The following is a 27107-nucleotide window of genomic DNA, read 5'->3' as shown; positions in this document are numbered from 1 at the left end:
TCTATCACGGGCGGGATTTATCTCCTCAGATGAAGACTAATTCTCTGAACTCTGGGTGTGTGTGGGTGTAGATGTGTGTCCATGTGAATGTGTTTCCCTCTTGCAGATCTTTGAAGAAGAGCACAGTATTTTGTATCTGGATCAGGGTGGAGTCCTGGTTGCTATGAAGCACACGTCTCTCCCGATTCGACATCTCTGGTAAAAGCATGAGTCATGGACCAGATGGCTCCATACCGCTAAGCGCAGTTGAGGGGTCAGGCTGTCAGATGGGGACTGGGTTTGTAGTAAAACATCAACGTCTACTAGAACATAATTTATACCTTTGCTCTATTAAAATAAGATTATTGCCTGCAGTTTCACAAAAGAAGGAGGAAAGGAGATAGAAGAAGGGAAGGGAGGAAGGAAGGGGAGAGAGAGAGGGAGAGAGAGAGAGAGAGATTGAGATCGATTCTGCCCCTGAGAGAGGAGTTGTATGATGGTTTTCAAATATGTGAGTACCCTCTCCAATACCTTCCTTATTCCTTCAGCACACTCCCAGGTACAGTGGCATGTCAGGTACAATGGGGAGAAGTTAAGAGTAGCTTAACGTGTATTCATTATGTGTGTTCTGCACAGAGATCAGCAGTTCAGGGCACTGTTTCTTTCTGTCTCCTTTCCCCTGATCCTACTTCCTTCGCTTCCTTTGGGTGGGGCGGGGGGGGGGGGGGCGGTGTGTGTGAAAATCTGCAACTCTACCTGTAGGTCTCACACAGATGGATGTGCAAGGCCTAACTTCCAGAATGCTTTCCAGTAGACTCCTTCATCTGTGTTTTTGAAAGGGCCTCTCTCCACAGGCAAGCTTGTTCAAAACCAAAAGCGTGATTTTGCCTCTGGTGCTATTTACTTTGGAGACCTATGGGAAAGCTGCCAAAATAAGAGAAACGGAGGCTTAGTTTGGGGGATGACATCCACAGAGAAAGGCAGAGTGAAGGAAACATCCTGTGTGACCAGCAGAGTTGCACATCTCTCTTACTCTCAAGAGCCAGTCCTTTTGTACCCCCTCCCTCAATGAGTCAGCTAGGATTCATAACAGGGTAGGAGGGAAGCCGCTCAGGATTTGCTCACTTAGAGGCAGCTGGTTCAAGTCCATCTAAGTAGGTCCAATGAGGCCATTGCTCTTCAGAATCACCAGTAAGCCTTGCTGCTAGATTGCAGTGAGGTTTTAGAGAGGGTCACATTGAGATCTAAGCTCTAATAAAATATCCAAATTAAAAAAAATTCTATCAAAGACTTATTATTATTCCCATTTCATGCAGTTCTCCCCTTATGGCTGTTATAACACATCTGGGTCCCAGATCACTTGGCTAACTGGATTTCTACCTTCTGATGTAATTAAGAATAGTTATTCATATAAAAGGCTCACTTTGACAGCGCCCTGGGTACTTTTAAAATGTATTCTCTCTTGGCTGATAGTATCTTCCCTCTGAAAGGATTTTTTTTTTCTTTTGAGATCTGATGCCTGCTATTTTTTTCTTTTATTAGGTTGAGTTTTGATGAAGGGAGATCTTGGAGCAAATACAGTTTCACATCTATTCCACTTTTTGTGGATGGGGTTCTGGGTGAGCCTGGGGAGGAGACTCTAATCATGACGTAAGTGGAAAAGTATGATGTATTCTAATCTTAATATAAATCCAGAAACATGTTGTATTTTGTTTTCTTTTTAAGGAATTTATTCATTTATTTGAGAGAGCGAGTGAGCATGAGCAGGGGGAGGGGCAGAGGCAGAGGCAGAGAATCTCAAGCAGACTCTGTGCCATGCACGGAGCTCCAGGTGGGGCTTGATCTCACAACCCTGAGATCTCCACTTGAGTCGAAACCAAGATCCGGACACCTAATGGACTGAGCCACACAAGTGCCCCCAGAAACATGTTGTTTTTAGCAAATCCTAACCACTTTGCTACTGTTAAATATGAAATTGCCAGCAGGGTTATTACATCTGACTTCATGGTTTCCCAGCAAAGGGGAAAGAAAAATGTGGGTGGCCATTTTCTTGGCTCTTTACTAATTAGGACACCCACACTGAGGGCTGGCAGCAAAAGGGCACAACTTATTTCTCCCTATACTGAATGGGCCTAGGGAAATTAGAAATGATTATTTCAATAGAAAATGAAACTATAAATTTAAAACTTTAATAATAAACTCAATATACAGAAAATCACAGGCGTATAAGAATGATTTCACTTTAAGGCAGAACACTGAGCTTGATCAAAACCCCACAAAGGATTTTCTTTTTCCCTGGCTCTTTACCTAACCCACTTGTGAGGCTGTATTAGAAAAACCGGGAGAACAATCTGTTCTTGTGAAATTGTATTTGCATTCATTCTTGTCTGGAAAGTGATGATCATTAATTTGTGAAAGACTTGATTAATGAGTTGCCTGCTTAAGGGTTTCAAAACATGAACTTGGAATTTGAAACATGAAACTGTGAGGGTTTTTTTTTCTTCCCCTGGAAAATTGGACATGGAAAACAGAGGGAAGGTTTTAAAGTAGTCAACCCTGTCATCAATGAAAATTTAAAAGTCATAGTGAATAGTTGATACTTTTTCTAATTTTTTCTTCCCTTCTTTTAATGATACAAAAGATCAACAAAAATTCAGTATGCCCAATAGCTGCACTTTTGCCCACCGAACACATAGCCAGATTAGCAATTTGTTCCATAATCTGTCTTTATTCAGTTTTCATATTTGCAGAACGCAGATGAAAAAGGCTACTTCATGGCTTTTCTCCACAGAGGGCTATAACTGGTGATTCAAACACCTCATTAGATGCCCGAGTTTGTCTGAGTAAGGAGAGAATGCAGAGTGCAGGACACAGTTCTCACTCCAGGCCCTGGCCCTGCTGCCCACTCTCCCCAGGGACTGGCGGGAAGGTGAAATAGCACAGAAACCATGGGAACCACGGACCTTAGTAAGAGAACCCAGAAGTGTAATCCTGCACCGCATAGAAGGCAGCACTTGCGATTGTTTTCTTAATTTTTTTTTTCTTGTCAGCCGTTCTTGTGGTGCAATATGCAGAAGTGGGTTTTTCGTCAGACTTTACCTGGTTCTGGGTTCTGACTCGACCAGTTCTTAGTGGTTTGACTTTGGTTTTTTGCATGTTAGTGAAACTCTCTGAGCCTCAAATTACTCATGGGTGACACGGAGCCAATAATAGTGACCCCCCTCGTCAATGCATTTTGAGGATTAAGTGATCTGCTCAGTGTAACGCATTGAGCACTGTGCTAAGCTCATGGTCAACACCCGGCACGGGCTGGCTACTGGAGTTGCTCCGATTTTGATTATTTTTCTCGTTATGAACTCTGTAGCGTGTTTGGACACTTCAGCCACCGCTCAGAATGGCAGCTGGTCAAAGTGGACTACAAGTCCGTTTTCGACCGACGGTGTGCCGAGGAGGACTACCGACCGTGGCAGCTGCACAGCCAGGTAGGAGGCGCCGAGCTGAGGTGCGGTCCTGGGTGGAAGGCACGGCGGTCATGTAGGTGTAGGAATAGGGGTCCGCACGGCCACAGTTTACCTCTCCGGCTACATCGGAAACTACATCGACTGCTTTCTTACATATTTTGTGTTCCACAGCAGTGAACAAACTCAACATTTATGGCTTGTTGTAAAGTAATTTCTTTTTTTTATTATACTAGGATATAATGAGATAAAATTCAAATGTGCTTGGCTCAGACTTACGACTCAAAATGAAATACCAGCTCAGCACGCAGATCCGAACAATTTATCTGAGCATGTCGTGTGGGTGCAGGGTAGGGGCAGGGGTGAGGAAAGGATCTTCAGTTTTATTGAGCAATGCAAACAGAGACATAAAATAATAAAATTAACCCTCAGTGAGCGGTGCCAATAAAATCCTTCCTTGTCACTCTGTGATTCCCTGAGATTAGGCAGTGCTTCTTGCCTCCTTCCAAGGTACTCGTGGTAAGAGGATGCAGAATCATTAATAGGACACTTTCCTTCATTCTGGCCCCTCAACTGATCAGCTTGTATCAGAATGCTTAGCTGAAAGCATCTTTCCTTTGATTTCCCAAGGTGGAAGTCATTCTGCAGGGCCCTCCAAGGACGTAGCAGAGGCTCCCCTGCATGGCCATCACCATATTCAGGCACTGATACATCATACCCCTAAGCCTAGGCTAAGTACACTGGACCCTTGAACAACATGGGTTTGAACTGCATGGATCCACGTACATGCAGATTTTTTTTTCAATAAATACAGTCCAGTGCTGTAAATGTATTTTCTCTTCCTTATGATTTTCTTAATAACATTTTCTTTTCTCTGGCTTACTTTATTATAAGAATACAGCATGCAATACATATAATATACAAAATCTGTGTTCATTGACTATTTATGTTATCAGTAAGGCTTCCGGTCAGAGGTAAGCTATTAGTAGTTAAGTTTTTGGGGAATCAAAAGTTATACATGGGATTTTCGACTGTGTGAGAGGGTCAGTACCTCTAACTCCTGCGTTGCTCAAGGGTCAACTGGAATATATTTAATAAAGATGTGTATGTGCGATGGAGCTGGTTAAAGCAAATTTGTTCAAGAGACAAAACTCTTTTCTGTCCTTCAGACAGAAAGCTGTGTTTGACAGTTGGGGCTGCATCCACTAGAATCGTATACTCTTTTTGGAGACTCAACAATAAAATTATTGCTCATTTACATCACTGTTATTTTCCCTTTTGGGATCCACAGGCACTGTGATATTCAAAGCTTTTATTTATTTTGTGGAGAAACACTGAGTTTAGTTCTCTCACTTGTCTGATAGATGGACATTAAAATCAGTGCTATGAAGCTGTGTGGGCAGAGGCATAATAAATCGAGGCAAAATAGATCTTTATATTTCTTAACAATACTCTTCTTTCATATGCTCATAAATGACCAAGCACATAAATCTTCTATTATAGAAGAATTGAACTTAATTACCATAGATTTGTTGGCAATACATTTGTTATAGGCTGAGTCTGAGTTGACTGTGTGTCCCTCATAGCACGGTGCCTCCTACCTTGATAAGCGAAGGTTTGCTGAATACATGAGGAGTTAAGGATGTTTTTTGACACACCCTCCATGCTTCTTAGAATTGTCTTTATAGTTGCATTCTACACTAGGGTTCTAGACATCAAAATAAAAATGCCATTAGCACAAAGCAGGCTACCTGTGTCCAGATTACACTAAAGCTTGGGAATATCTCCCCGAGTCCCCTGATGTGGAGCAGGGAAGGTCCAAGCTATGTGTCCAACTGTCTGAGATCCTTTTGTCCTTATAGGGGGAAGCATGCATCATGGGAGCAAAGAGGATATATAAGAAGCGAAAATCAGAGCGTAAGTGTATGCAAGGAAAATATGCAAGAGCTATGGAATCTGAACCCTGTGTCTGCACAGAGGCCGATTTTGACTGGTAAGCTTGTGCTGTTACTCCATGGAGTCATTCCGTATATCAAATTCACATGGGTCTTAGTGAAAGCTGAGATTTGAAATAATAGTAGCATATACCTATGCTCTCACAAGCCTCATATTCTTGTGAAATTACCTCTTGAAGACAACATGGTTTATTAGCTATGTGCATGTGTATATGGAAAAACTCGGAGTTTCTTTGGACTGAAAGAGGATTCACAAGATGGCTGATAATTAGCTTCACATATTTGATAGATCTTAGGACAAAAAAAGAGACCACATCCACCCTGAGTTGCTTCAGACAACAACACTGAAAACAATAAGTTGACTTTTTAGACAGCAAATATATTTGTGCTCAAGGTAAACTCTTCCTAGATTCTTGGTTCCTCATAGTGGAACAATCACCTTATAAGGCAGTAGATTTGCTGTCCCTGGAAGTTTTCAGTCAATGGTTAGTTAGCTGATGATTGTTTGTGCAAGGTGTGGAAGACTTTTTTGACTTCAGTGCGAGGACTGATTCAGTGGCGTTGGCGATCTGTGATTCTGTGGACCTAGTGGTACAGAAGACTTGTCCCTCTTGCAGGATTCAGCTAGTATAAACTGGGAAGGACTAGACATTTGAGCGCCATAGCATTCTTTCTGAAGCCTTTGGTAAGCAGAAAGCTGGCCTGTGGGGTCGGTGCTTCCCTTGCTCCATTCTAGGTTGGGGTTTGGCCTTCAGGTGAGGTTGGAAATGATTGAGGATGAGTAGGTGGTAACTCCTTGCATCATCTCCATCTCATTTAATGCCTTTTTTTTCTTCTTTTCTTCCTTTTACTTTAAATTTAGGTATATGTTTTTGTTTAGAGAAAGCAATTGCTGAATATATATTGTCAATGTTAAATGATTGAAACTTGACCCACATAAGAAAGCAAAGTCATTCTTTTAATATTGGATATCTGCCTGTATAGCAATCACAGATCACTTATCTGATCATCAAAATATCAGCGAATGGGCTGAGATACTGTGTGCAATACACATCATATGGCTTAGAAAAAGTAAGTCTTCTCTCGTGGTAGACCTCTGGAGACATTCTCTGAATAAATAGTCCTATGCAGGCCTGCCAGAATCGGCCACCAGTCCTCAGTCTGATAACCCAAGGCCGTTCCCCTCTTGTTAGTAGACAAGGCAAGCCAAGAGCCAGTGCTGTATCTCTCGGGCTCAGCCAGAGGGCCACAGAACTTCAGTTACATTGGAGCTCACAAGGAATTCTGCAGGGGCCTTCCCAGCTGTAACTTCTGTTTTAGCCAGTGCACCATTATTAACAATGATAAAAGTATCCTATCCCTGCCCTGCCTTTCAGGATTGACACCCTGAAATGCAGTCACAGGGAAAACTTCCATGGAATTTTAAAGTCCTTCATCCCATCCCTCTTTCTGACTGCTTCTCCTTTATCCCCTCTGTTCAAGGAGAGTTTGTAAAGGAGGTTAACATTTTATCTTAGTCATTTAACTTCAGTCTTACCATATAGTCATGCTTTTGTAAAGTGCAAATTTTTGCTGGTAGAGAAGCAAGAGAAAAAGTGAGATGAGACATCCGATTCCCCGATTTTTCCTGAAAATACTGTTTTGGGGGGACATCTTTTCTACAAGGTTCCAAAATAAGCTGGTCTTTTGTTGTTGTCATTGTCATGTGTTGTTTTTCTTTTCCAGTTTTAAGCTAGTCTAGAGTGAAAAGAACATGGGTAAGGGAGGCAATTAGACCTCTCCCTTCCCTTATCTCTCGCTCCCCTACAGTCTTGGCCCAATTCTTGTACTCATTTGTGATTGGAATCTGCTACTTATTCCACTAACTGAAATGTATTCTGAGAAGTGGGTAATGAATCATAAATGAGGCCATTATAAGGTTTTCTGGTCAAATGGGATTTTTATTTAGTGCATGATTTCTAAAAATATTTTGGAAGACTCACCATGACCTTGTTGAGTCTCTACCTACAGTAGCTAGAGCTTCGGTGATTCTACTTGACTGCAGTGTAATAAAAGGTGGTTGTCACTAAATGTTCCCTCTCAGCGTGGCTGTCCCCTGGACCGTCCCCCACATGACCTTGCCTGCCATTCTTCAGCATTTGTAAAGTAATTCCCTGAAATGAACGCCGGGTGTCCTGTAGGCAGCATTTCTGAAGTCTTCCTATCCATGCTGTGTTGAACCAGCACCAAGTGCAGCTGATGTGTGCAGAATTCTAAGTGCCAGCTGCCTGGTGACAGGCCCCTTGGCTAAGCCTGTTTCTCCCTTCCTGCCCCTTGTGTGCCAGCATCTCACCTCCATTACACAGATGGGCCAATTCGTACTACTGCTTGCTGGTTACTGTCTGCAATTTGTCTGTGCATGTGGAGGTGCAATTTGTTGTCATCCTCTGTGCCCAAGTTCGTCCTCCAGAAGCCAAGAGTATTAGGCCATGCAGAGGCCCCTGGAGGCAAGAAAGAGAGGAGACGGAGGGAAGAGTCTTTGACTCTTTCCCAACTACAGAGAGGATTTAAACCAGTTAGTCCCAACTGACGATGCTAACTGACTGGGACAAAACTTTTCCTTGGGGGAGTGCCCGTGACACCCCTGAAGGACATTTCCTTTTATGCTGTGACTCTGAAGCATATGGAGCGTGCACAGAGAGACCTGGCTCAGCTGTGCTTAGTAGATCCAGATGTCTTGAAAGAGCACCCCAAAGACATCACCGGTAATGAAATCATGCCACGTGTGGCTGTGTTTGCTTCAGCGATGTGTGCACTGAGGCGTGAGCTCCCACCGTTGCCTGCTTTCTAATTGCAGCTTTCTTGGGGCCCAGCCACCATCAGTATCGTGGACTCTCCTCATGAGCACGTAATCTACTCTCTCAGCTTAAAGCCGCTTACTTGGAATTATTGGTCATTGAGCCTCCGTCTCTACACAGGCTTCTCTGTTGCTTTCACGTCAGCTTTTCTGGAAATGGGTCTCGTAGGATATTGTCGTGGGTAATTAACTGATAGATATTCCACAGGGGAAAGAACAGTTGCATTTTTGGAAAGGTATTGATTTAGTGAATTCTTGTTTTTTGACTCATTGGCTAGAGTAGAAGTTGGCTGTATGCTACCATGAAACTGTTCTCAGTAATTGTGCCACGTACTGAAAGGTCTCTCTTGGCTCTTTCCCCCACAGTGACTATGGGTATGAGCGACACAGCAATGGTCAGTGTCTGCCAGCATTTTGGTTCAATCCGTCTTCTCTGTCAAAGGACTGCAGCTTGGGACAGAGTTATCTCAACAGTACTGGGTGAGTGTCTGAGGTGGTGACCTTGAGAGGTCAACCTCTGCTGTTTTTCAGCTGGTGTTAAACTTACAGAATCACGTCTGATCGAAGACCAGGCCTTTTTCATTATAGCACAATGCATTTGTTTTTGTTCATGTTAGTAATGCAGCCCAGATTTGTATTAATAGTGCAATTTTCATCTGAGAATAAGACTTCAGTTGCAAATAAAGAAACAAAACCAGTTCCTTGGATGAAGATGATGATGATAATCTATACATTTCTTCACTTTTTGATACTTCATTTCAGAACTATTTCTGTGAATTCCCTTTCCCCGCTCACTGCATCTCTGTGAAGGAAGCCAAATAAATATTTCATAGGTGCATTTCCTATTTTATAGATGCGGAAGATAGAGTGAACAAAAAGCTCATTGACTTTTCAAGAGTACCCTGCTGTTAGTTGAAACGGGTTTCATTTTCTTCATATGTCCAGTCTTGATATGTTTAAGGCATACATTCTGATCTTTATATATATAGAATCAGATTCTAAAAGTTTGTGTTTAATGTTTTGAGTTATAGGGCTTATCCAATATTATTTAAGAAATACCATAAAAGAGAAAACATTTTGTGACTTTTCCACAAGTGGAATTGATGTTTATAGACTTTAAAAATATTATGCGGAACTTACTTATTTTTTTTAAAGATTTTATTTATTTATTTGACAGAGAGAGAGACAGCTAGAGAGGGGACACAAACAGGGGGAGTGGGAGAGGGAGAAGCAGGCCTCCCGCTGAGCAGGGAGCCCGATGCGGGGCTCAATCTCAGGACCCTGGGATCATGACCTGAGCCGAAGGCAGACGCTTAACGACTGAGCCACCCAGACGCCCCTGTGGAACTTATTTTGATTCAAATTCAAGCAGTATGTAAAAAGACATCTTTGAGCCATTTGGAGAAATGGAATATGGTCTGGTGATTAGGTAATGTATTAATCAGGGATCCCCAGAGAAAGAGAACCAATAGGAGATCATATAGATATATAGATATTTTATATATACATGTGTGTGTGTGTGAGTGTGTGTGTGTGTGTGTGTGTGTGTGTGTATTCATTATAAGGAATTGGATCACATGATTATGGAAATGGCAAGTCCAAGTCCCAAAATCTGCAAAGTGCCTTGGCAAGCTGGACGCCAAGGAGAGCTGATGGTTTGTTTCTAGTCCAAGTCTGAAGAGCTGATGGTATAGTTCTGTCTAAAGGCCAGAAGGCTCAAAACCCAGGAGGAGCCAGTGTTTCAGCATGAGTGTGAAGGCAGGAAAAAAGGCGAATTTCCAGTTTGAAGACAGTCAGGCGAAAAGAATTCCCTCTTGCTCAGGAAAGGGTAAGCCATTTTCTTCTATTGAGACCTTTAACATATTAGACAAGGCCCACCCACATTGGGAGAGCAATCTGCTTTACTCTGTCTACTATTTTGAATGCTAAGCTTATCAGAAACAACCCTCACAGAATCACCCTGAATAATGTTTGACCAAATACCTGAGCACACATGGCCGAGTCAAATTGACACATAAACTTAACTATCACAGGTAATATTAGGTTATATCTAAGTATAAATATTTATATTTATTGTATTAACTAAATATAGTTATATATTTGTGTGTGATGATGGTATTTTGGATGACTAAAAAAAAGAAAACTTATTATTTAATTAATTATTTATTTATTTGTCAGAGAGAGAGAGAGAGAGAGAAAGCACAAGCAGGGAGAGCAGCAGGGGGAGAGGGAGAAGCAGACTCCCTGCTGAGCAGGGAGCCCGACACCACAGGGGCTCGATCCCAGGACCCTGGGATCATGACCTGAGCCAAAGGCAGATGCTTAACTGACTGAGCCACCCAGGCATCCTGAAACCTTGTCTTTTAAAGATACATGATGTATGACATTTGTTTTAAAATGTTAAAAAAACAGGTGTTGAAAATGTTTGAAAGTGAATTAATGGAGGGCAGGGGTATTTATTATACTCTTTCCTCTCATTTGTATGTATTTGAAAATCCTGATCTTAAAACATGAGAAAGAGAAGAACTAAGGAAGGGAGGTAGGAGGAAGGGGGACGCCTCACTAGCAGGCCCGTCCCATTTGAAAATTGCTCTTCTCATTTCTCATGCCTGCTGCAGGACAGAGGTGAGGACATCCACATTTCCATTTGTGTGCTTCTGTATTTGAAATGTTTAAAAAGTTTTTTTTTTTTAAGATTTTATTTATTCATTTGAGACACAGAGATACAGAGAGAGAGAGAGCATGAGCAGGGGCAGGGGGAGAAGGAGAAGCAGCCTCCCCCCTGAGCCAGGAGCCCAACGTGGGGCTCAATCCCAGGACCCTGGAATCACAACCTGAGCCGAAGGCAGACGCTCAACCATCTGAGCCACCCAGGTGCCCCTAAAAAGTTTTTTAATTAAGAAAAAATTACCATAATAGCATATACTACTCTTCTAAAGGAGGGAAACAACACAGACTTTTGTACCCTCAGATGTTCTTATCTCTGTGGTTAGGGATTCCTAGAACTTTTGAATATAGGAATAAGCTGTGACTTATTTGTACTATAACATAAAACCCGAGGAAAATACAAATGACATTTTTACAGCAGTGGGTCAGTGAGGCTTTCAGCATGCAGCACCGTGGTAAACCAGAAAGGGGGCTGCTGAAATGAGTACACTTAATGGTGAAGGAGCGCCAGAGAACTGAGTTTTACTACTTACATGCACCAGCATGTTTAGACATTGTAAAGGGCACTGGGAACCCCTAATGCTAGTCTCTGTTTTTTTTTTTTTTTCTCACTAACTCAGTCAGTCAAGGAAGTTAGATCATTTTCTCTTTGGTATTGATGAGGGGAGGTCCCAGTACAGAGAGGTCTAAATTATTCCACATGCTACTCAAGTCACTGGAATAAGGCAGAGTGTAGGCAATGACCCTCACTCTTCAGTATATTGAGAATACACACACACACACACACACACACACACATATTTTAGGCTACCCTTAAATAAGTTTCCCCATTCCTTTGGTAAACTTAGTATGTGAAATTCAAGTAAACCCTGACTCCTATAAAATAAAACATCAGAAATGATTAAATCATAATAAATTATCCAATGGGATTTTTTCATCTATGCCCTATAAAATTAAAATTTCAATTAAAAATGTGATTCAGCAGGGGCTCCTGGGTGGCTCAGTCGGTTAAGATGCTGCCTTCGGCTCAGGTCATGATCCTGGGGTCCTGGGATCGAGCCCCACATCCAGCTCCCTGCTCAGCGGGGAGCCTGTTTCTCCCTCTCCCTCTGCCTGCCACTCTGCCTACTTGTGCTCTCTCTCTATCTGTTGAATAAATAAATAAAATCTTTTAAAAAAATGTGATTCAGCAATAAGTGTTCAGATAGATAAATGTTTGTCAATGCAGTGATGTTTATTAATCACAGAATCACAGGATTATTCCCTAGGGCTCACCTCCACTCTCGGAGCGTTGTTCATATAAGTGGGTATTACATGATAGCATCTGACCCAAAAAAATTTTTGTTAAGTTACCACATCTGCTGGTTTCATCTGTTCCATTCAGACTTTTTCCAGAAAAGCATCCACAGCAGTGAGTGAGCTTGTGTAAAGAAGAGAGATAAATTCCAGCCGTCAGCAGGGAGGATGAATGCCTTGCTCTCAAAAGCAAGGTGCTCACAGGTGGAGGAGTGATCACCCTCACAGGGCCCTGCGGGCTAAAGGTCGGGGGAAGGGTATGAATAGTAATCCCACCAATGGGCATATTGCCTCCCTATACATTCTGCATTAAGGACAAGAAGACCCTTAGCTGGTACAGGTGCCTGAAATCATCTTCAAAGAAGACTTCATCCCATCAAATTCCTATTTACTGTGTTTGTAGACAACTCAAAAGTTGGCAAGAGGTAAAGTATAGATGAAATTAGAAAAGAATGCAACGTCCCTCCAGCCCTTCACCCCAGAAGCCCTTGGCTGTGTGTGGACTCAGTGGCATTTCATGAGCACAGACTCAGTTTTTAATGTTGTAAGCACTCTACTGCTGCCATTGAACGTTGAGCTTTTCACTTAAAAATATTTAATTATGAAAGAAATATATACATATGTTTTCTGTTTAAAAAACCAATTTAGGGGCCCCTGGGTGGCTCAGTGATTAAGTGTCTGCCTTCGGCTCAGGTCATGGTCCCAGGGTCGTGGGATCGAGCCCCGCATCGGGCTTCCTGCTCGGCAGGAAGTCTGCTTCTCCCTCTCCCACTCCCCCTGCTTGTGTTCCCTCTCTCGCTGTCTCTCTCTCTGTCAAATAAATAAATCTTTAAAAAACTAATTTAGATCATCACTCCCTATCCTGCCCCCTTTTCCTGCACAAACTGTGATCTCTTTGGTATGCATGCTTCCAGACACTTTGCATTTGTCAGCAAATAATTATGCTGAGAAAAATATACAAAATTAATTTGGGAGGTTGTTCTTACATTTCATTTCATACTAGATATATTATTTTTCTATTTTGCTTTTCATTCAGAAATATGTCTTAAACAACTTTGTAAGACAGAGTATATAGGGCTATCTTCCATCTAATTTCTTTTAATTTGAGAGTATTAAAGCACCTGGTATTGCTTCGTCATCCCCTGTCATGGACATTTGGGTTATTTTCTATTTTTACCTTCTATAAACATTGTTGCAATTAACATCGTCGTACCATAATAATTGTTATAAAAACACACAAAGATAATTGGATTCTCTTTTGGCAATTAGAAGTGTTTCTGCTAACTTGTAAAGCAAATCCCACCCAGCCAACTGCTTTCTTCTTAGACCTGAGGATCCAGGCACGCCAAATATTTCCCCAGAAGGATTAAAACACTAGCTTCTGGCTCACAGACTGCCAGGAGTCCCACACATTACAGATTCGTTTGTATTAACTGCCATCCTCCTTTAAAATACAAATGCCAGTGGATTCTATAAGGGAAAGCTGAGTGGGATTTCCCAAAGTAAAGTAAGGAAGTCACTTCAGGCAGGAGTAAGAGATGATCAGGCTGAAAGGGTCACCTGCTGCCAGTGTCTGGAAGTCGACGATAGACTAAGGAGCCACCATGCACCCTCAGTCTCTCCCCTGTCAGCTTTAGCCATCTGTGGGCATCCCATGCTCTATTAGTACTGATCCTATATTGGCATCAGGCCGGGATGAAGTACAGAGGAATCACAAGGGCAAGGTCAGCCTGCGAATGAGAGCATCCGTCTGTTGTACTCCCCAGGCGCCTCTCTTGCTTCACCACACCCCTTCCAGCAGAGCCCACGGTGCAGACATGCATCAGAACTTGAACTTTTGAAAGGGCCTATTGAACGACTGCCCCTTGTCAGTGAAGTTTAACAAGCAAATCTCCCAGCAGCACCTTCTGAGAGTTTAGTTCAAAGCATGCAGGTGAACCTTCCTTTTCCTTTTATTTTTTTGTAATACCTCACTTTATAAATGGTTATGGTTGCCTTCACAGTCACCTTATTACCCTGGTATATATAACAGTGTCCACAGGTTTGCTTCCTTCACCAGAATGGAAAAAATCTAGCATTGGTTGTTATTATGCCTAATAGAAATAATATTTTTGGGAGACGCCAAAATTTTTATCAGCATTTCTGTATAGACATGAACAGTCGCGCAACTTGTTTTAGTTCTTGGCTAGGTCTTAGAAAAGAGAGTTGGAATAAGAGCTGAAATTAGTGCAAAATATTCTTCCAGGAGGCTGGCGCTACCTGTCCTTAGTCCTCAGTCCTTGGTCCAGCGGCGTCTGATTTCTAAGGTTCACACCATGGAACCACATGTGAGCAAAGTTCTTCCATGTTCTCCAGTGTAAGCTCCCTGCCTCTTTTCACCCTTTGCCCTCACACCTGCCCCACACCGGTCCGTGGAAAGCCAGGAGGCTGATACCGAGGCCACAGCCTGTTACGGGCAGGAAAGGAAATATAATGGGGTTGTTTTGTCTGGTGAAAAAGAGAGGTATTTTAGAATGAAACAAGTAAGGGTTTTAAATGACGTCTGCCATTTACTGTTATCTTAGCAAGTGGCTTCCTTTCTTTGAGCCTTCACCTCTTACCTATAAAATTTTGCTATCTGCTCTTGACACCTGCTTTGACTTAAATGTGGCACTGTATATAAAGCATGTAGCCCAGTACATAACAGAGAGTAGTCACTTTGCAAAATGCAGATACCATCACCAATAGTCATCATCTAAGGGCTCCTTTGGAGTGAAGTAAAGAAGAGGGGAGACATTGTTTTATTGTGTATCTATAGTCCTGACATTTATTTGACCCTTAATAATCACTGCAGCACTGGGGCGCCTGGGTGGCTCAGTTGTTAAGCGTCTGCCTTCGGCTCAGGTCATGATCCCAGGGTCCTGGGATCGAGCCCCGCATCGGGCTCCCTGCTCCGCGGGAAGCCTGCTTCTCTCTCTCCCACTCCCCCTGCTTGTGTTCCCTCTCTCGCTGTGTCTCTCTGTCAAATAAATAAATAAAATCTTTAAAAAAAAAAAAAAAATAATCACTGCAGCACTGAGATCTAGGACATATTTAATCTAAGCCCCTGTTTGTTTGTTTCTTTTTTCATCTGTAAAACAAATGATCCCCTGCATACACTCATAAAGTCACATGATTAAAAACTATTAGGCATCAAAACAGGTGTGTCCCTCTCCACCACTCAAGGCAGATAACACATTTACCTGATGAGTGAAAAAGTTCCTTTTGTCCAAATAGAATGAAATCAGTATTCATTCGTGTATTTTCTTACATTTTAGTGCTGAAATTACCCTAAATTTGTTTCTCTTTGTTTCTCCATCTGTGTCTATAAATATCTCTGTTTGCACACACACAAAGCACGATCTCTAGTTGTACTTATAGATGGTTAAATCTTGTTTATACAGTTTTGGATCCAGGGAACATGCTGCAAATTTAAGTTGCTAAATTAACTAGGACATTGCTTGTTTCATGCCAACCGTAAAAGATTCTGTAAATATAAAATAAAGTGGGCATTGGGCTGGTTTATTATAAGAAACCAAGATAATCTTCTCAGGGGACAGATTTCTTCTTGCTATTAAGCTAGAGATATTTCTAGATGTGTTAAAAAAGAAGTATGTGTATAGAAATTTCTGTCTATGGGGTTTCTTTTGAGAAGCCATTAATCCCTCCTAAAAGAATGTACAATGACAGCTCTTATTGTTCCTCAGGGTTAGTTTCTTAATATACTATGAAGATATTTACTCAGGAGGCTTAAAAATTTTTAGCTTTAATTTTAGCATTAATTTTTAACATTAATTCAGTATCTATGTAAGAACATTTAGTGGGTCTAGGAAAAAATATATATATACCTAAATTCTAGCAAAATAGTAATCTCCATACTATCAACATACATTTGGAATGTTTTAAAAATGCTTTCTGGGGCACCTGGGTGGCTCAGTCATTAAGCGTCTGCCTTCGGCTCAGGTCGTGATCCCAGGGTCCTGGGATCGAGTCCCACATCGGGCTCCCTCCTCGAGGGGAAGCCTGCTTCTCCCTCTCCCACTCCCACTGCTTGTGTTCCTGCTCTCACTATCTCTGTCTCTGTCAAATAAATAAATAAAATGTTTAAATAAAAAATAAAAAATAAAAAAATAAAAATAAATAAAAATAAAAATGCTTTCTAGAAACATACTCTTTTCTGTATCAGCCACGAGAACATTAGACCCCAGCTAACCTGCCATTCATTGCCCTAGAGTTGCTATTTCCAGGGGCTTTGAGGGTTGTCTGTGGTCTTTTCCCAGATGACCCCACTCCTGTGCCTGGAGGCGATTTTGATGTTCAGTCTGATCTGCTCAGCAAGATTTGTCAGTGTGCATCGTGGAGAATAATCAGTCTGAAAAGTGGTGCATGTGTTTACAGTCCATAGAAAGGAAACCACTTGCATAATTTACAGATTCAACACAGCAGGGGCCCATGTGGAGGTTCTCCAGCAAAGAGCCATGCAGTGTCACAGCAGACACTCAAGAAATGTTTGTGGCTATGAAGTTGACTCTTTAGAGCACCTTGCTTAGATATGGTTTTCCATATTTTCATGGGATGACATTGGGGTCAGGGATTGAAGAAGAAGGTGAATGTCGCTATGTGGAGACCTAGATCCTCATGTAGCTGTTGTTGCCCATGTCAGTGGTGTTGGCTATTCACATCCAGGTGGTATGGCACAGTGGCAAGAGACACCAAACTCAGTCCAGAGGCCCAGAGCTGCTAATCACCTCCCATGTTACCTTGGCAAAATCTAAAGTCTGTCTGCTTTTACTTACGTGAAAAATGGAGGGGTCGTATTGGATGATCTCTGCTATCCCTTCAGACTCTGACATGTCCATGACCAGTTTTGAATGACTCAGTATTAGGATTCCTAGGACTGTGGGTGCTCAAAAAGAAGGAAAATTTCTTTATATAAATTAGTTGTACAACTCGTTGACTCAGATTGTGGATTCCATGAGTCATTCTCATGATTCTTGATTTTAAGTCATTTAGTTTATTGTGGCCATATGTCCTATTGCATCAAGTTGATATTCAAAATAAAGTCACATTCCATTTACTAGTCAAAATAAAAGACTTGTGCTTCCACCCTGCTTAATACAAGGAAAAATTTTTCCCTTCACCTAGTCTCTTCCTGGTCTCCTAACCCCAAGGTTGCTTACTCACTTTAAAGGATAAGTCCTGAGAACTGTTCCTTTGAAGAGAGAAACTCTTAGAACCTGCTCAGTCAGCCATGGAACCACATCCTTTCTGAATGTTAAGGCTGTTACAGGTGTTAAGTTAAGGTGTTAAGGCTACTACACAGGGTTTTCGTTGTTGTTGTTGCTGTTTTTGAAACATGGGCACATTGGGTCTAGGAAGATTTTAAGTCTTAGTCATACTCTGTAGCCACAGCTAGTCCCCTTCTCTATCCCTAAGCCTTGCTCCATTATTTGTTTTGTTGAGGGTTGTAACACAGCGCTTTTCCCTTGAAAGCAAAGGCATGTTGTACGATCCAAGAAAGTAAAACATTTAAATTCTTCACATTGTGAGCACAAACGAGGGACACCATAGCTCAGTGACAGTAAGACCTGCTTCGCTTCAAGAAGACCTACAGTCCCAGCTCTAGCTTGGTCATGATGTGTGATAACTACTCTAAAACGGCAAGAGACAACTTCACAGAGAAACATGTATTCTAATCTGATTTTTAAAGAATGAATAAAAGCTTGACAGGAGGAAAGAACATCCCAGAAAGAATGAACAGCACAGGAAAAAAGAAGGCATGCAGGTTTGAGTATGGCCTGGGCTCAGAAAGCATGTTGGGAAAGAGCTGAAACTGGAAAAATGCACTGAGGAGAGATTGCGGACTGTATTTAAAACTTCAACCTGACGCTCTTTGAATAATCCCATGGGAAGTTGTGAATGCATCTAAGAAAGAATTGACGTGGTCCGATTTGATCTTAAGATTATCTTGGCAATAAGAGTGCCACTTCTATTTTCTGGGAACTTGCTGTATAATAGCAAGTTGATGTTTAATGCTTTAAATACTAACTTTTTAACTAATTACTGATATTTTAGTATTTATTAAGTTTCTAACAATGTGCCAGATTTCAGGCTAAGCCCTTTTCAATGCAGCATCTCATTTAATCCTCCCAAGAATGTTATTGAAAAGATTCTGTAATTGTCCCTATTTGATAGGCAGAGAACCCAAGCATTAGAGAAAGGTTGGGTAACTGCCCAGGTTCATACAGTAAGTACCTGAACACTCAGGCAGTTTGGTTCTACAACGCTAGTTTTAACCACCAGGGCAGTGGTCTTTAATTCTGGATACACACAAGAATCACCACGGGAACTTAGAACAAAAACAAAAACACACTCAATAAAATCATAACATAATTAATTCTCAATTAAATCAAGACCCCTGGGAGCAGGATCTTGACATCCATTTGTTTTAAAAGTTCTGGCAAGTGAATCTAAAGGACAGACAGGGTTGCGATCTACTGAGCTAGACTATACTGTCACCTTAACATACAGTGGATAGTCATAAACATCCATATTCCACCACCACCCCCAAATCACAAGAGAAACCAAAAAAACTATGAAATAACAAAATCACAGACTATGAAGTCCTTCATGGCTTTTTTCCAGTTTTACACTCACAAAGAAAAACTATGGCCTTGATCTGTGTTAAGACTGGCAGGAAGCGCAGAAGAAAAATCAAAGAAGGTGGGGGTAAAAAGGAAAAGGTGACAAAGGGGTTTCGGGATGGGAAGGAAGAGAATGGTTGAAGTTGGGGCTGTTGAAGTAATAAGACACTATCTACTGATGAGCGGTCGGTAATATCAAAGGCACATTTGCAGAATGTTTCCTTTTCAGTAATTGTACAAAGATTCCCTTGCCATTACAAAGCACTTTTCTTCTTGGTGAACTGAAGAATGCTTTACCAACTAAATGCATCCCAGTAATATTCAGAGCTTAGGTCCAACATAATCATAAGTTGCCTTGTTATTATGGAGGTAGCAGCCCCATTTAATAACATATTAAATGCATTATTCATTTATGTAACTCAGACCCAGGGACAGCTGCTGGGATGAAAATAGAACCATTCTGTAATGCAAAAAGCAGGTGTGTGCTTACTTGAGTAAATGAACTCTGTATTTCTGCACACAATTTTCTTCTAAATTTCAGGGACAGGTCTGGCAGGGCTAATGTGATGCCATTTTCATCCAGGAAATAAAATGGTTTCAGAATGCTTTTTAATGAGCGTTTTAAAAAAATTACCAACAGTCTTCTCTGTGGCAGAATCCCAGGGGGGGATGCATTCGTGCTTAGGATTTAAGCAGAACTGTTGCTGCAGGATTCAGGAAAGCCCGAGGCAATGATTGGTCAGAAGAGCGACAGACAAAAGGAATGTTCTCTAGCTGATGATGCTGGTGGTGATGGTGAGCCCATGCCTCCAGAGCTGCTCGCCAAGACAGAGTCACAGGTGGGCTTGGATGCTGAGTGATTAAAAATCATAAGCTACCTTTAGTTTGCATGGTGCCTTGCCCCTGAAACACGCAGGGAGTTTCTGATGCCCAAACTCACTGGGGTCCGTAATTACTATGTGGTATTGCTGGTCATTTTCTTGCTACCATTGCTGGTACCAGAATGTCAGCATTCTCCAGTGCTGGCACCTTTTTTTTTTTCCTTCTCTCCCACCTGCCATTATTTTCTCTGTTAATCAGCATGCACTTATAAGCACCTCCAATGGATTTACTTAAATAGTAGATGGAATGATGTTAAACATGCTCAGGCTTGATAATGACCAATGGAATGAGTAGGGATCCTAGTGCAAGAGCAGAGAGTTCCAGGCTGCCTGAAGGGCTGGGTGCTAACTCCTTAGTTGCTGGATTGTGAAGAGAAGCAGGGACTCCAAAGATAAGGATTAGTCACAGCTGGTTCATGAGGGAGGTGCTTGAAAGGTTTGGGGGCAGTAGTAATAACCAACTGCTGTGCAGATATTTGAACACTTAAAATGGAACAGTCATCCCACTGTGGACCTCCTGATTATCAGCTTTGCATGTCCCCAGGGACAAGGATGCCCTCAAGGAACTTAAAGTTCATAGTCACACGCAGGAAGACAATCATACGAGGCAGAAATGGGTTCCTATCAATAAATCCTAAGGATCCTTTAAGAGTTTAGAGGAGAGACAATCTCATTCCATTTAAAGAGGCAGTACAGTAGTGGTAAAGAGGATATTCTAGAGACAAATTGTCTGGGGTCCTGACTGGGTGATCTTGAGAAAACTGGTTAACTTCTATGAATCTTAATTTCTTCATCTGTATGTTGAGAATAATAATAATACCTTCCTTAAGCAGAACTGTTCGGGATATTTTGAAGATAAATGACAAAAGTCATGTTAAGAACTTAGCACAATGGCAAATGTAGGAAGTACTCTCTACATATGAACTTCTTACTATTTCAATTACTATTTTACTATCACAGGAAGAGACAGAAGAGAGAAGCTCTAACTTAAAGTGGAAGTTTTAGGCAGCTGATAGAGCATGTAGGGAGATATAGAAGCAGGAAGAGCAAAAGAAAATAAGTACTTTCAAGAGGCTTGAAAGAGAGGTTTGACTAGGGCAGATGAGCTTTCTGGTGAGAAAGAATTCAGAGATGTAGTTTAGTTAGCTTGTGGAGGGCTTCATGGACAAGGTTATGGGATTTATGACTTATCCTAAGGACATTTGGAGGCCGTGAAGGTTATGAACAGGTAGGAGAAATAATATTAAACAAAAATAACTGGCAACACTTCATAAGCACTTGCTAATCATCAGGGTTGTTTTAAATACTCTGTGTACATTAATCCCTTTAATTTATACAATTACCCTATGAGGTGAATTAAATATTAACAATTGACCTTGTAGTGATCCATAGAATTCAGAGTACTTTCCCAGACAGTATTTAATTTGACTTTCTCAACCATGCTCTTAGGTGGTTGAGCCCAAGACTCAGGGACAGAGGAAAGGATATTGGCCAGATTTGAAGGGGTTGGAAGAGTATAGTTTGCAGGTCATATGTGACACACTGCCAATATCTGTAAATAAAGTTTTACTGAAACCCAGCTGTCTCCATTCTTTTGTGCATTATCTATGTCTACTTCTATGCTACAAAGAATTGATTACTTGTGACAAAGACCATATAGCTGGCAAAGCTAGACCATTTCCTGTCTAGCCCTTTATATTAAAAGTTTCTCAACTTCTGGTCTGGGAGAGTGGAAAGATCTTAGACTTTGCTTCCACTTTGAGCTTTACCACTCTAGGTAAGCAGGCTTGGGGAGTCTGATATATGAGTATTCAGAGTGGTTACTGTGGACCCCACTCAAAAGGATGATGAACAGATAACATTGAAGCTTAAAGTCTTAAAGATGAGTTGTCCTAAAACCACAGATTCTAATTTATTATGAATCTGATAAATTGCGTAGGACAAATTTGTAGAATGATCTTTTTTTTTTTTTTTCCTATTAAAGCTAAAATAAGAAGAAATAAGCAAAAGAGGAGGGAAGATTTACTCAATATGCAGACTGGTCTCCTTAATAGGAGTTTTCAATAGTTAGCCAATATAGTCCCTCATAAAATATTGAATAAAAACTATTAAATTTAGTCAACATTCTGTATAAAACTCTTACCATAGCGTCCTCTGTGCGGCTAATGTTAAATTACATAATCCATAACAATCTTTGTCTGAATCGCAAATTCCCTTGCAATCTATAGTACTCATTCTAACCCTCAGTTATCTAGTCTTTAAAGTGTCTCCTGGATTATCCACATATATCACTTCAGGATTATAAACATAGTGAGGGCCAGGACCATGCCTTCTGCTGCTGTGCATTTCCCACAGCTCTGAAGTGAAATGATTCATTGAGTGACTGAATAAAAGAATTCCCTTAAAGTGCTAACAATAGGTACAGTATGTTACTATGATGATTTGTCTTTCCGTTGGGTGCTTTGTATGAATTAGCTCTAGTCCTCATAGTGCCGTGAAGTGTAGTTCTTCATAGCCCTCTGGGCTACACGGTAATAGGTCCAGCTTAAAAAATGGGGAGTGATCTGAATTGTAATGAGCTGGATTACCACTTGAGCTTTTCTCCATGTAGGTATAGGAAAGTCGTTTCCAATAACTGCACAGACGGAGTGAGAGAACAGTACACCGCCAAACCGCAGAAGTGTCCTGGGAAGGCCCCGCGGGGGCTGCGCATCGTCACTGCGGATGGAAAGTTGACAGCAGAGCAAGGGCACAATGTTACCCTCATGGTGCAGCTGGAAGAGGTAGGACCAGATCCCCAACCACTTTATCTTCTGGGGTCAGTGATTTTTCGTAGGAAATCAGATTTGGTGTACGTGTGTTTTTGTTTTAATTTTTTTTTTCATTTTAAATGTTGTTGACATTTTTAATTTTTTTCTACTTTTGGCTCCTTGGTTTGTTGTTGTTGTTGCTCTTATTTCCCCTTCCTCAACTATTCTCATTTCACTGCAAGCTGTTCTTCACTCTTGCTTAATATATCATTTCTTGGAAGTTCTTTTTGGATTTAACTGTGCCTCATTGGCATTTCCAGCCCAAAGTTTTCTCAGAATACATTAATGGTATTCCAAAAATAATTTAGCACACACACATGTTCAGCCTAACAGATACTGATGCTGTCTTCCTCTTTCAACCTGACGTCTTGGCTTTTCTTTTCCAAAGGCAGCATGCTGGTCATACCTAAAACACTAAGGCTAATCTAAATATAATTGAATATACTTTCTTTGGTGATTGAACGTTTTTAATTTTGTAGCATCTCAGTGATATCATTATGAGCATCAGTGACTGACAAATTATGGTTATCTGAGATTTCTGAATATTTAGATAGTGGATAAGATAATTTATACCATGTATTTTTAAATATGCACAAGCATTTTTATCATCTTATAAATGAAGATGTTCTCTGAAGGATAAACAATTTCATTAAATGATCTCAATTATCAAGCCAGACAGTCCTGCCTTCAGCCAGGTCTTCTGAGTATTAAAATATGGGCAGCACTGTGCTAGGCCTTGTGAGCACAAAAGGATTTAAAAAGTTAATAATGATACCAGGATTAAGACCTCCATCATTGACTTCCAGCTTCTTCTGATAGCTCAGTGGTTTTCAATCTTTAACATGAATAAAAATTACCTGGTGAACATGTTAAAACAGTTTTCCAGGCCCCCTCTCCAAAGATTCTGATTCAGTAGGTTGGGTGGGGCCCAAGAATATGCATTTATAATAAGACTATAGGTTATGCATTGTGCTCCAAGAATAAACAGAACAAAACAAGAGCAAAGGCAAGGGGGATAGAGTAGCCTTTAGAGGCTCTGAGTGTGACTTGAAAGGGAAAAGATGAAGCATTTAGGATTACTTTGTCAGGATTGATCAACATTGTAGGTATTTTAATTCCTGTAGGAAAGACAACTGTGAAATAATGAGTTTGAAATTCTGGCTCAGATGATGCTGATGCTTCAAGGACCGCTTAGAGAACCATCCCTCTAACCTAATACTCCTTTCTGTTATCTCCTTAATAAGTGCCTTTCAGCCATACCCAATCTCCTAAATACAAGGTTCCCCAAAATTCTTCAGCTGGAAGTAGAAAGATACAGACCAATTTAGGCCAATTGGAGTTGCTCACATTTCATAGAAATAAAATCTTTAGGCTTCTGCCTGAGGCTATGACATATTAGCTTGCAGAAAATCAAATATATATGTATATATTTAGAGCAGGAGTGAGATTCTGAGAGAGACAAAGAGAGACATAAGGAGGAAGAAGAGCATGAGAGCATTGTCATGAAGATTTGGGCAAACGGAACCCTTTTCCTCAGAGATGGGAAATTCATTGTAGCGGTCCAACAATTCATACTGTATTTGCCCTCAGGGACTTTGCCAATTCATACATCACACTGTAGAAGAGGTCAGGTTTCAGATTCCCAGTTAGAAGGCCAGACAGAAAGTCTTCGCTAAACAACTGACAGTAGGCTCACAAGGCTGCGAAGATAAAAATTGACTTCAGGTCAGATCCCAGAGAGAAAGGAAGCATAGAGAAGTAGCACCATATTCTGTGCATTTTTTCTCTCTGAGCTGTGTGGCAATATCTTAAGTGATACAAGCAAAAGTCAGGTATAGTTTTTAGAAAGTATTACATTTTGAGGAAATAAAAATTAGAGCTCAGGGACTATTAAGAAGGAAAGCCCTGGTGAATAATACAACACTAGATTCTTGAGACTCTTGGAAAGCTCCATCCTAGGAGTGAGGACACCCCAGAACTAGATCAGGTTCTCTAAATGCTGAAACCCAATCTGGAATTATTTCAGTCTCTGAAGGGGTTAGAGTGATTTTCCCCCACTCTAAATCTGCCAGAAGCTAAAATGAATCCTCTTTAGAGGAAAATAATATAAATCAGAAGCCTTACCTATATTTTTTCATATAAAATATTGGGTTTTTAATTTAAAATATTACATATATATCAAGAAACAGGACCAGGAGGAGGAAAACATCAGAAAAAAGAACAGTTGTCTGAGATATGATTAATATGTTCATGAATATAGGTCAAGACAGAAAATGCAACCCTCCATCAGTCATCAGTAGGAGGCAGTAACAAATGGAAGTTGTAGAAATCAAGGTATAATAACTGATATTAAGGGGCACCTGAGTGGCTCTGTCAGTTGAGCCTTGGAGTCTTGGTTTTGGCTCAGGTCATGATCTCCTGGGTGGTGGGATGGAGCCCCAAGTCAGCTCCACACTCAGCAGGGAGTCTGCTTGAGGATTCTCTCTCCCTCTGCCCCTCCCCTCCCATCTCTCTCAGATAAAAAATAAATCTTTTTTTAAAATAACTGGTATTAAGAAGTTAGGTGGGTTGACAGCCAACTGAACCCAGATGGATAGAGAATCAGTTAACTGGAAGAAAGGACAGTTGGAAGTATAACATTTGAAACATAAGAGAGAAAGGATAGTAGAGAAAAGAGTAAGAAGAGACACGTGGAAAACAGGGAAAGGGCCAACACATGTAATTGGAGGCTTAGAGGGGAGAAGGAAGATAAGGAGACAGAATCCGTTTTGAAGGGATAATGTCTAAGAATTTTCCCAAACTGACAAGAGGTATCAGTGTATCAATGTTGATTGGAAAGAATCCACAAACCCCAAGCAGGATATATATAAGGAAAAATATGTACTTAGGTATCATATTCAAACTATTGAAATCAAAAAACAAAAAGAAAAATTTAAAAGCAGTGCATAAGAAACTGGAATGACATCTTTGAAGTGCTGGGGAAAAACACAAATGTAGAGGTAAAATAGAGACATTTCTCAAACAGAAACCAAGATGAGTCATATAAGATGATTTCTATAAAAAGAAACACTAAAGGTAACTCTTCAGGCATAAAGAGAATGAACCCAGATGAAAGCACAATAGTGGAAAGAATGAAGAGCAAGAAAGAGGGCATATATGTGGGTAAATTGAAATTAATAATAACTTTGCAGACCAATAATGATAATCCACTGTGGGTTTAAATACATATAGAATTAAAATACATGACAACAATAATTCAGTATGTATTAAATGGAGTAAAAGTGTTTTAAGTTCCATGAAATGTCTGTGAAGAGATAGAAGTACTAATTTATATTAGATACCAACATGCCCAGAATATGTGCTTTAATATCTAGAGAAACAGCTAAAAGAATAGAGAATATTTAACTATCAAGCTATTGGCAGGGAACTGGAATAATATTAAATGTGCCTCATTAATACGAAAAAAGGCAGGAAAGAGAGAAAAAGGATCCTACTGACAGTTGAGACTAATAGAACAGATACTGAAATGGTATATATAAACCCAAATATTATCATTAATTACATAAAATGAATAGTGATTTTTGTGGCTTGTGTAGGAAGTCTGTGTCTAACCCAAGATTGTGAAGAAATTGCACCACAGGTTTTTTTCTTTAGCTTTCACATTTAAGTCTATAATCTATCTTGAATAAAACCAAGGTTTAGGTATGTTTTTCCATTTGCATATTCAGTTGACCCAACACCAGTGAAGGACAAGTCTTTTCACACTGACTTGCTATGAGTCTTTGTCATAAATCAATTGAACATATCTGTGTGGATCTACTTCTAGATACTTTATTTTGTTCCATTGGTTTTTATTTTTGAACCTGTGTTAATTGATAATTTAAAACACTTTTTTTTTTTTTTTTTTTTTTTAGAGAGAGAGAGAGCATGGGAACAGGAGGTGGGGTAGAGGAGGGAGGGGCAGAAGGAGAGGGATAGAGAATCTTAAAGCAAGCTCCACTCCCAGTGCAGAGCCCAACATAGGGCTTGATCTCATGACCCTGAGATCATGACCTGAACCAAAATCAAGAGTTGGACACTTAACCAACTGAGTCACCCAGGTGCCCCTAAAATACATTTTAATTTCTCTAGATTCAGAGTTAGCCTAGATAAAAATTCTCTGAACCAATAGAAGATCATACATATATATATGTACTTAGGTATCATATGTATGTATATATATATGTGTGTGTGTGTGTGTATATACACATATATATTATACATTATATATAATTATATATAATACGCTTTATAATAGCATAAAAACAGTGCATACCTACAGGAAAACCTAACACCTTATTTTCAATATCTCTACCCAGAAAACTACAACACATTTGGAAAAAATTTTAAAAAACATAAATGTATGGAGAGATATACCATGATTGTGGATTGGAAGATGCAATATTACGAAAAGATGCCAATTTTCCCCACATTGATCTTATATTCAAGGCAATTTCAGTAAAATCTCCAGCATATATGTATGGGTTAAAATTGACATGATCATAAATCATATGAAAAAGCAAA

The 27107-nt window shown here is 40.5% G+C and overlaps 1 protein-coding gene across 5 annotated transcripts in view; it reads left to right on the top strand.

Annotated features, from left to right (window-relative positions):
• Nucleotides 1–27107, top strand: part of SORCS1 (sortilin related VPS10 domain containing receptor 1) — a 502288-nt gene that overhangs the window by 404670 nt on the left and 70511 nt on the right. For all 5 annotated transcript variants that reach the window (XM_032422994.1, XM_032422990.1, XM_032422991.1 and 2 more), the window contains 6 exons: nt 107–198; nt 1522–1629; nt 3344–3461; nt 5300–5430; nt 8595–8708; nt 22346–22517. In XM_032422994.1, coding sequence (XP_032278885.1) covers nt 107–198; nt 1522–1629; nt 3344–3461; nt 5300–5430; nt 8595–8708; nt 22346–22517 — 735 coding nt within the window. The remainder of the gene's footprint in view (nt 1–106; nt 199–1521; nt 1630–3343; nt 3462–5299; nt 5431–8594; nt 8709–22345; nt 22518–27107) is intronic.

Source organism: Phoca vitulina, unplaced genomic scaffold (assembly GCF_004348235.1).
Source record: "Phoca vitulina isolate PV1807 unplaced genomic scaffold, GSC_HSeal_1.0 scaffold28, whole genome shotgun sequence".
NCBI classification, from domain to species: Eukaryota; Metazoa; Chordata; class Mammalia; order Carnivora; family Phocidae; genus Phoca; species Phoca vitulina.
Note: the sequence above shows the minus strand (reverse complement) of the source record. Positions and strands in the feature narration are given on the sequence as shown.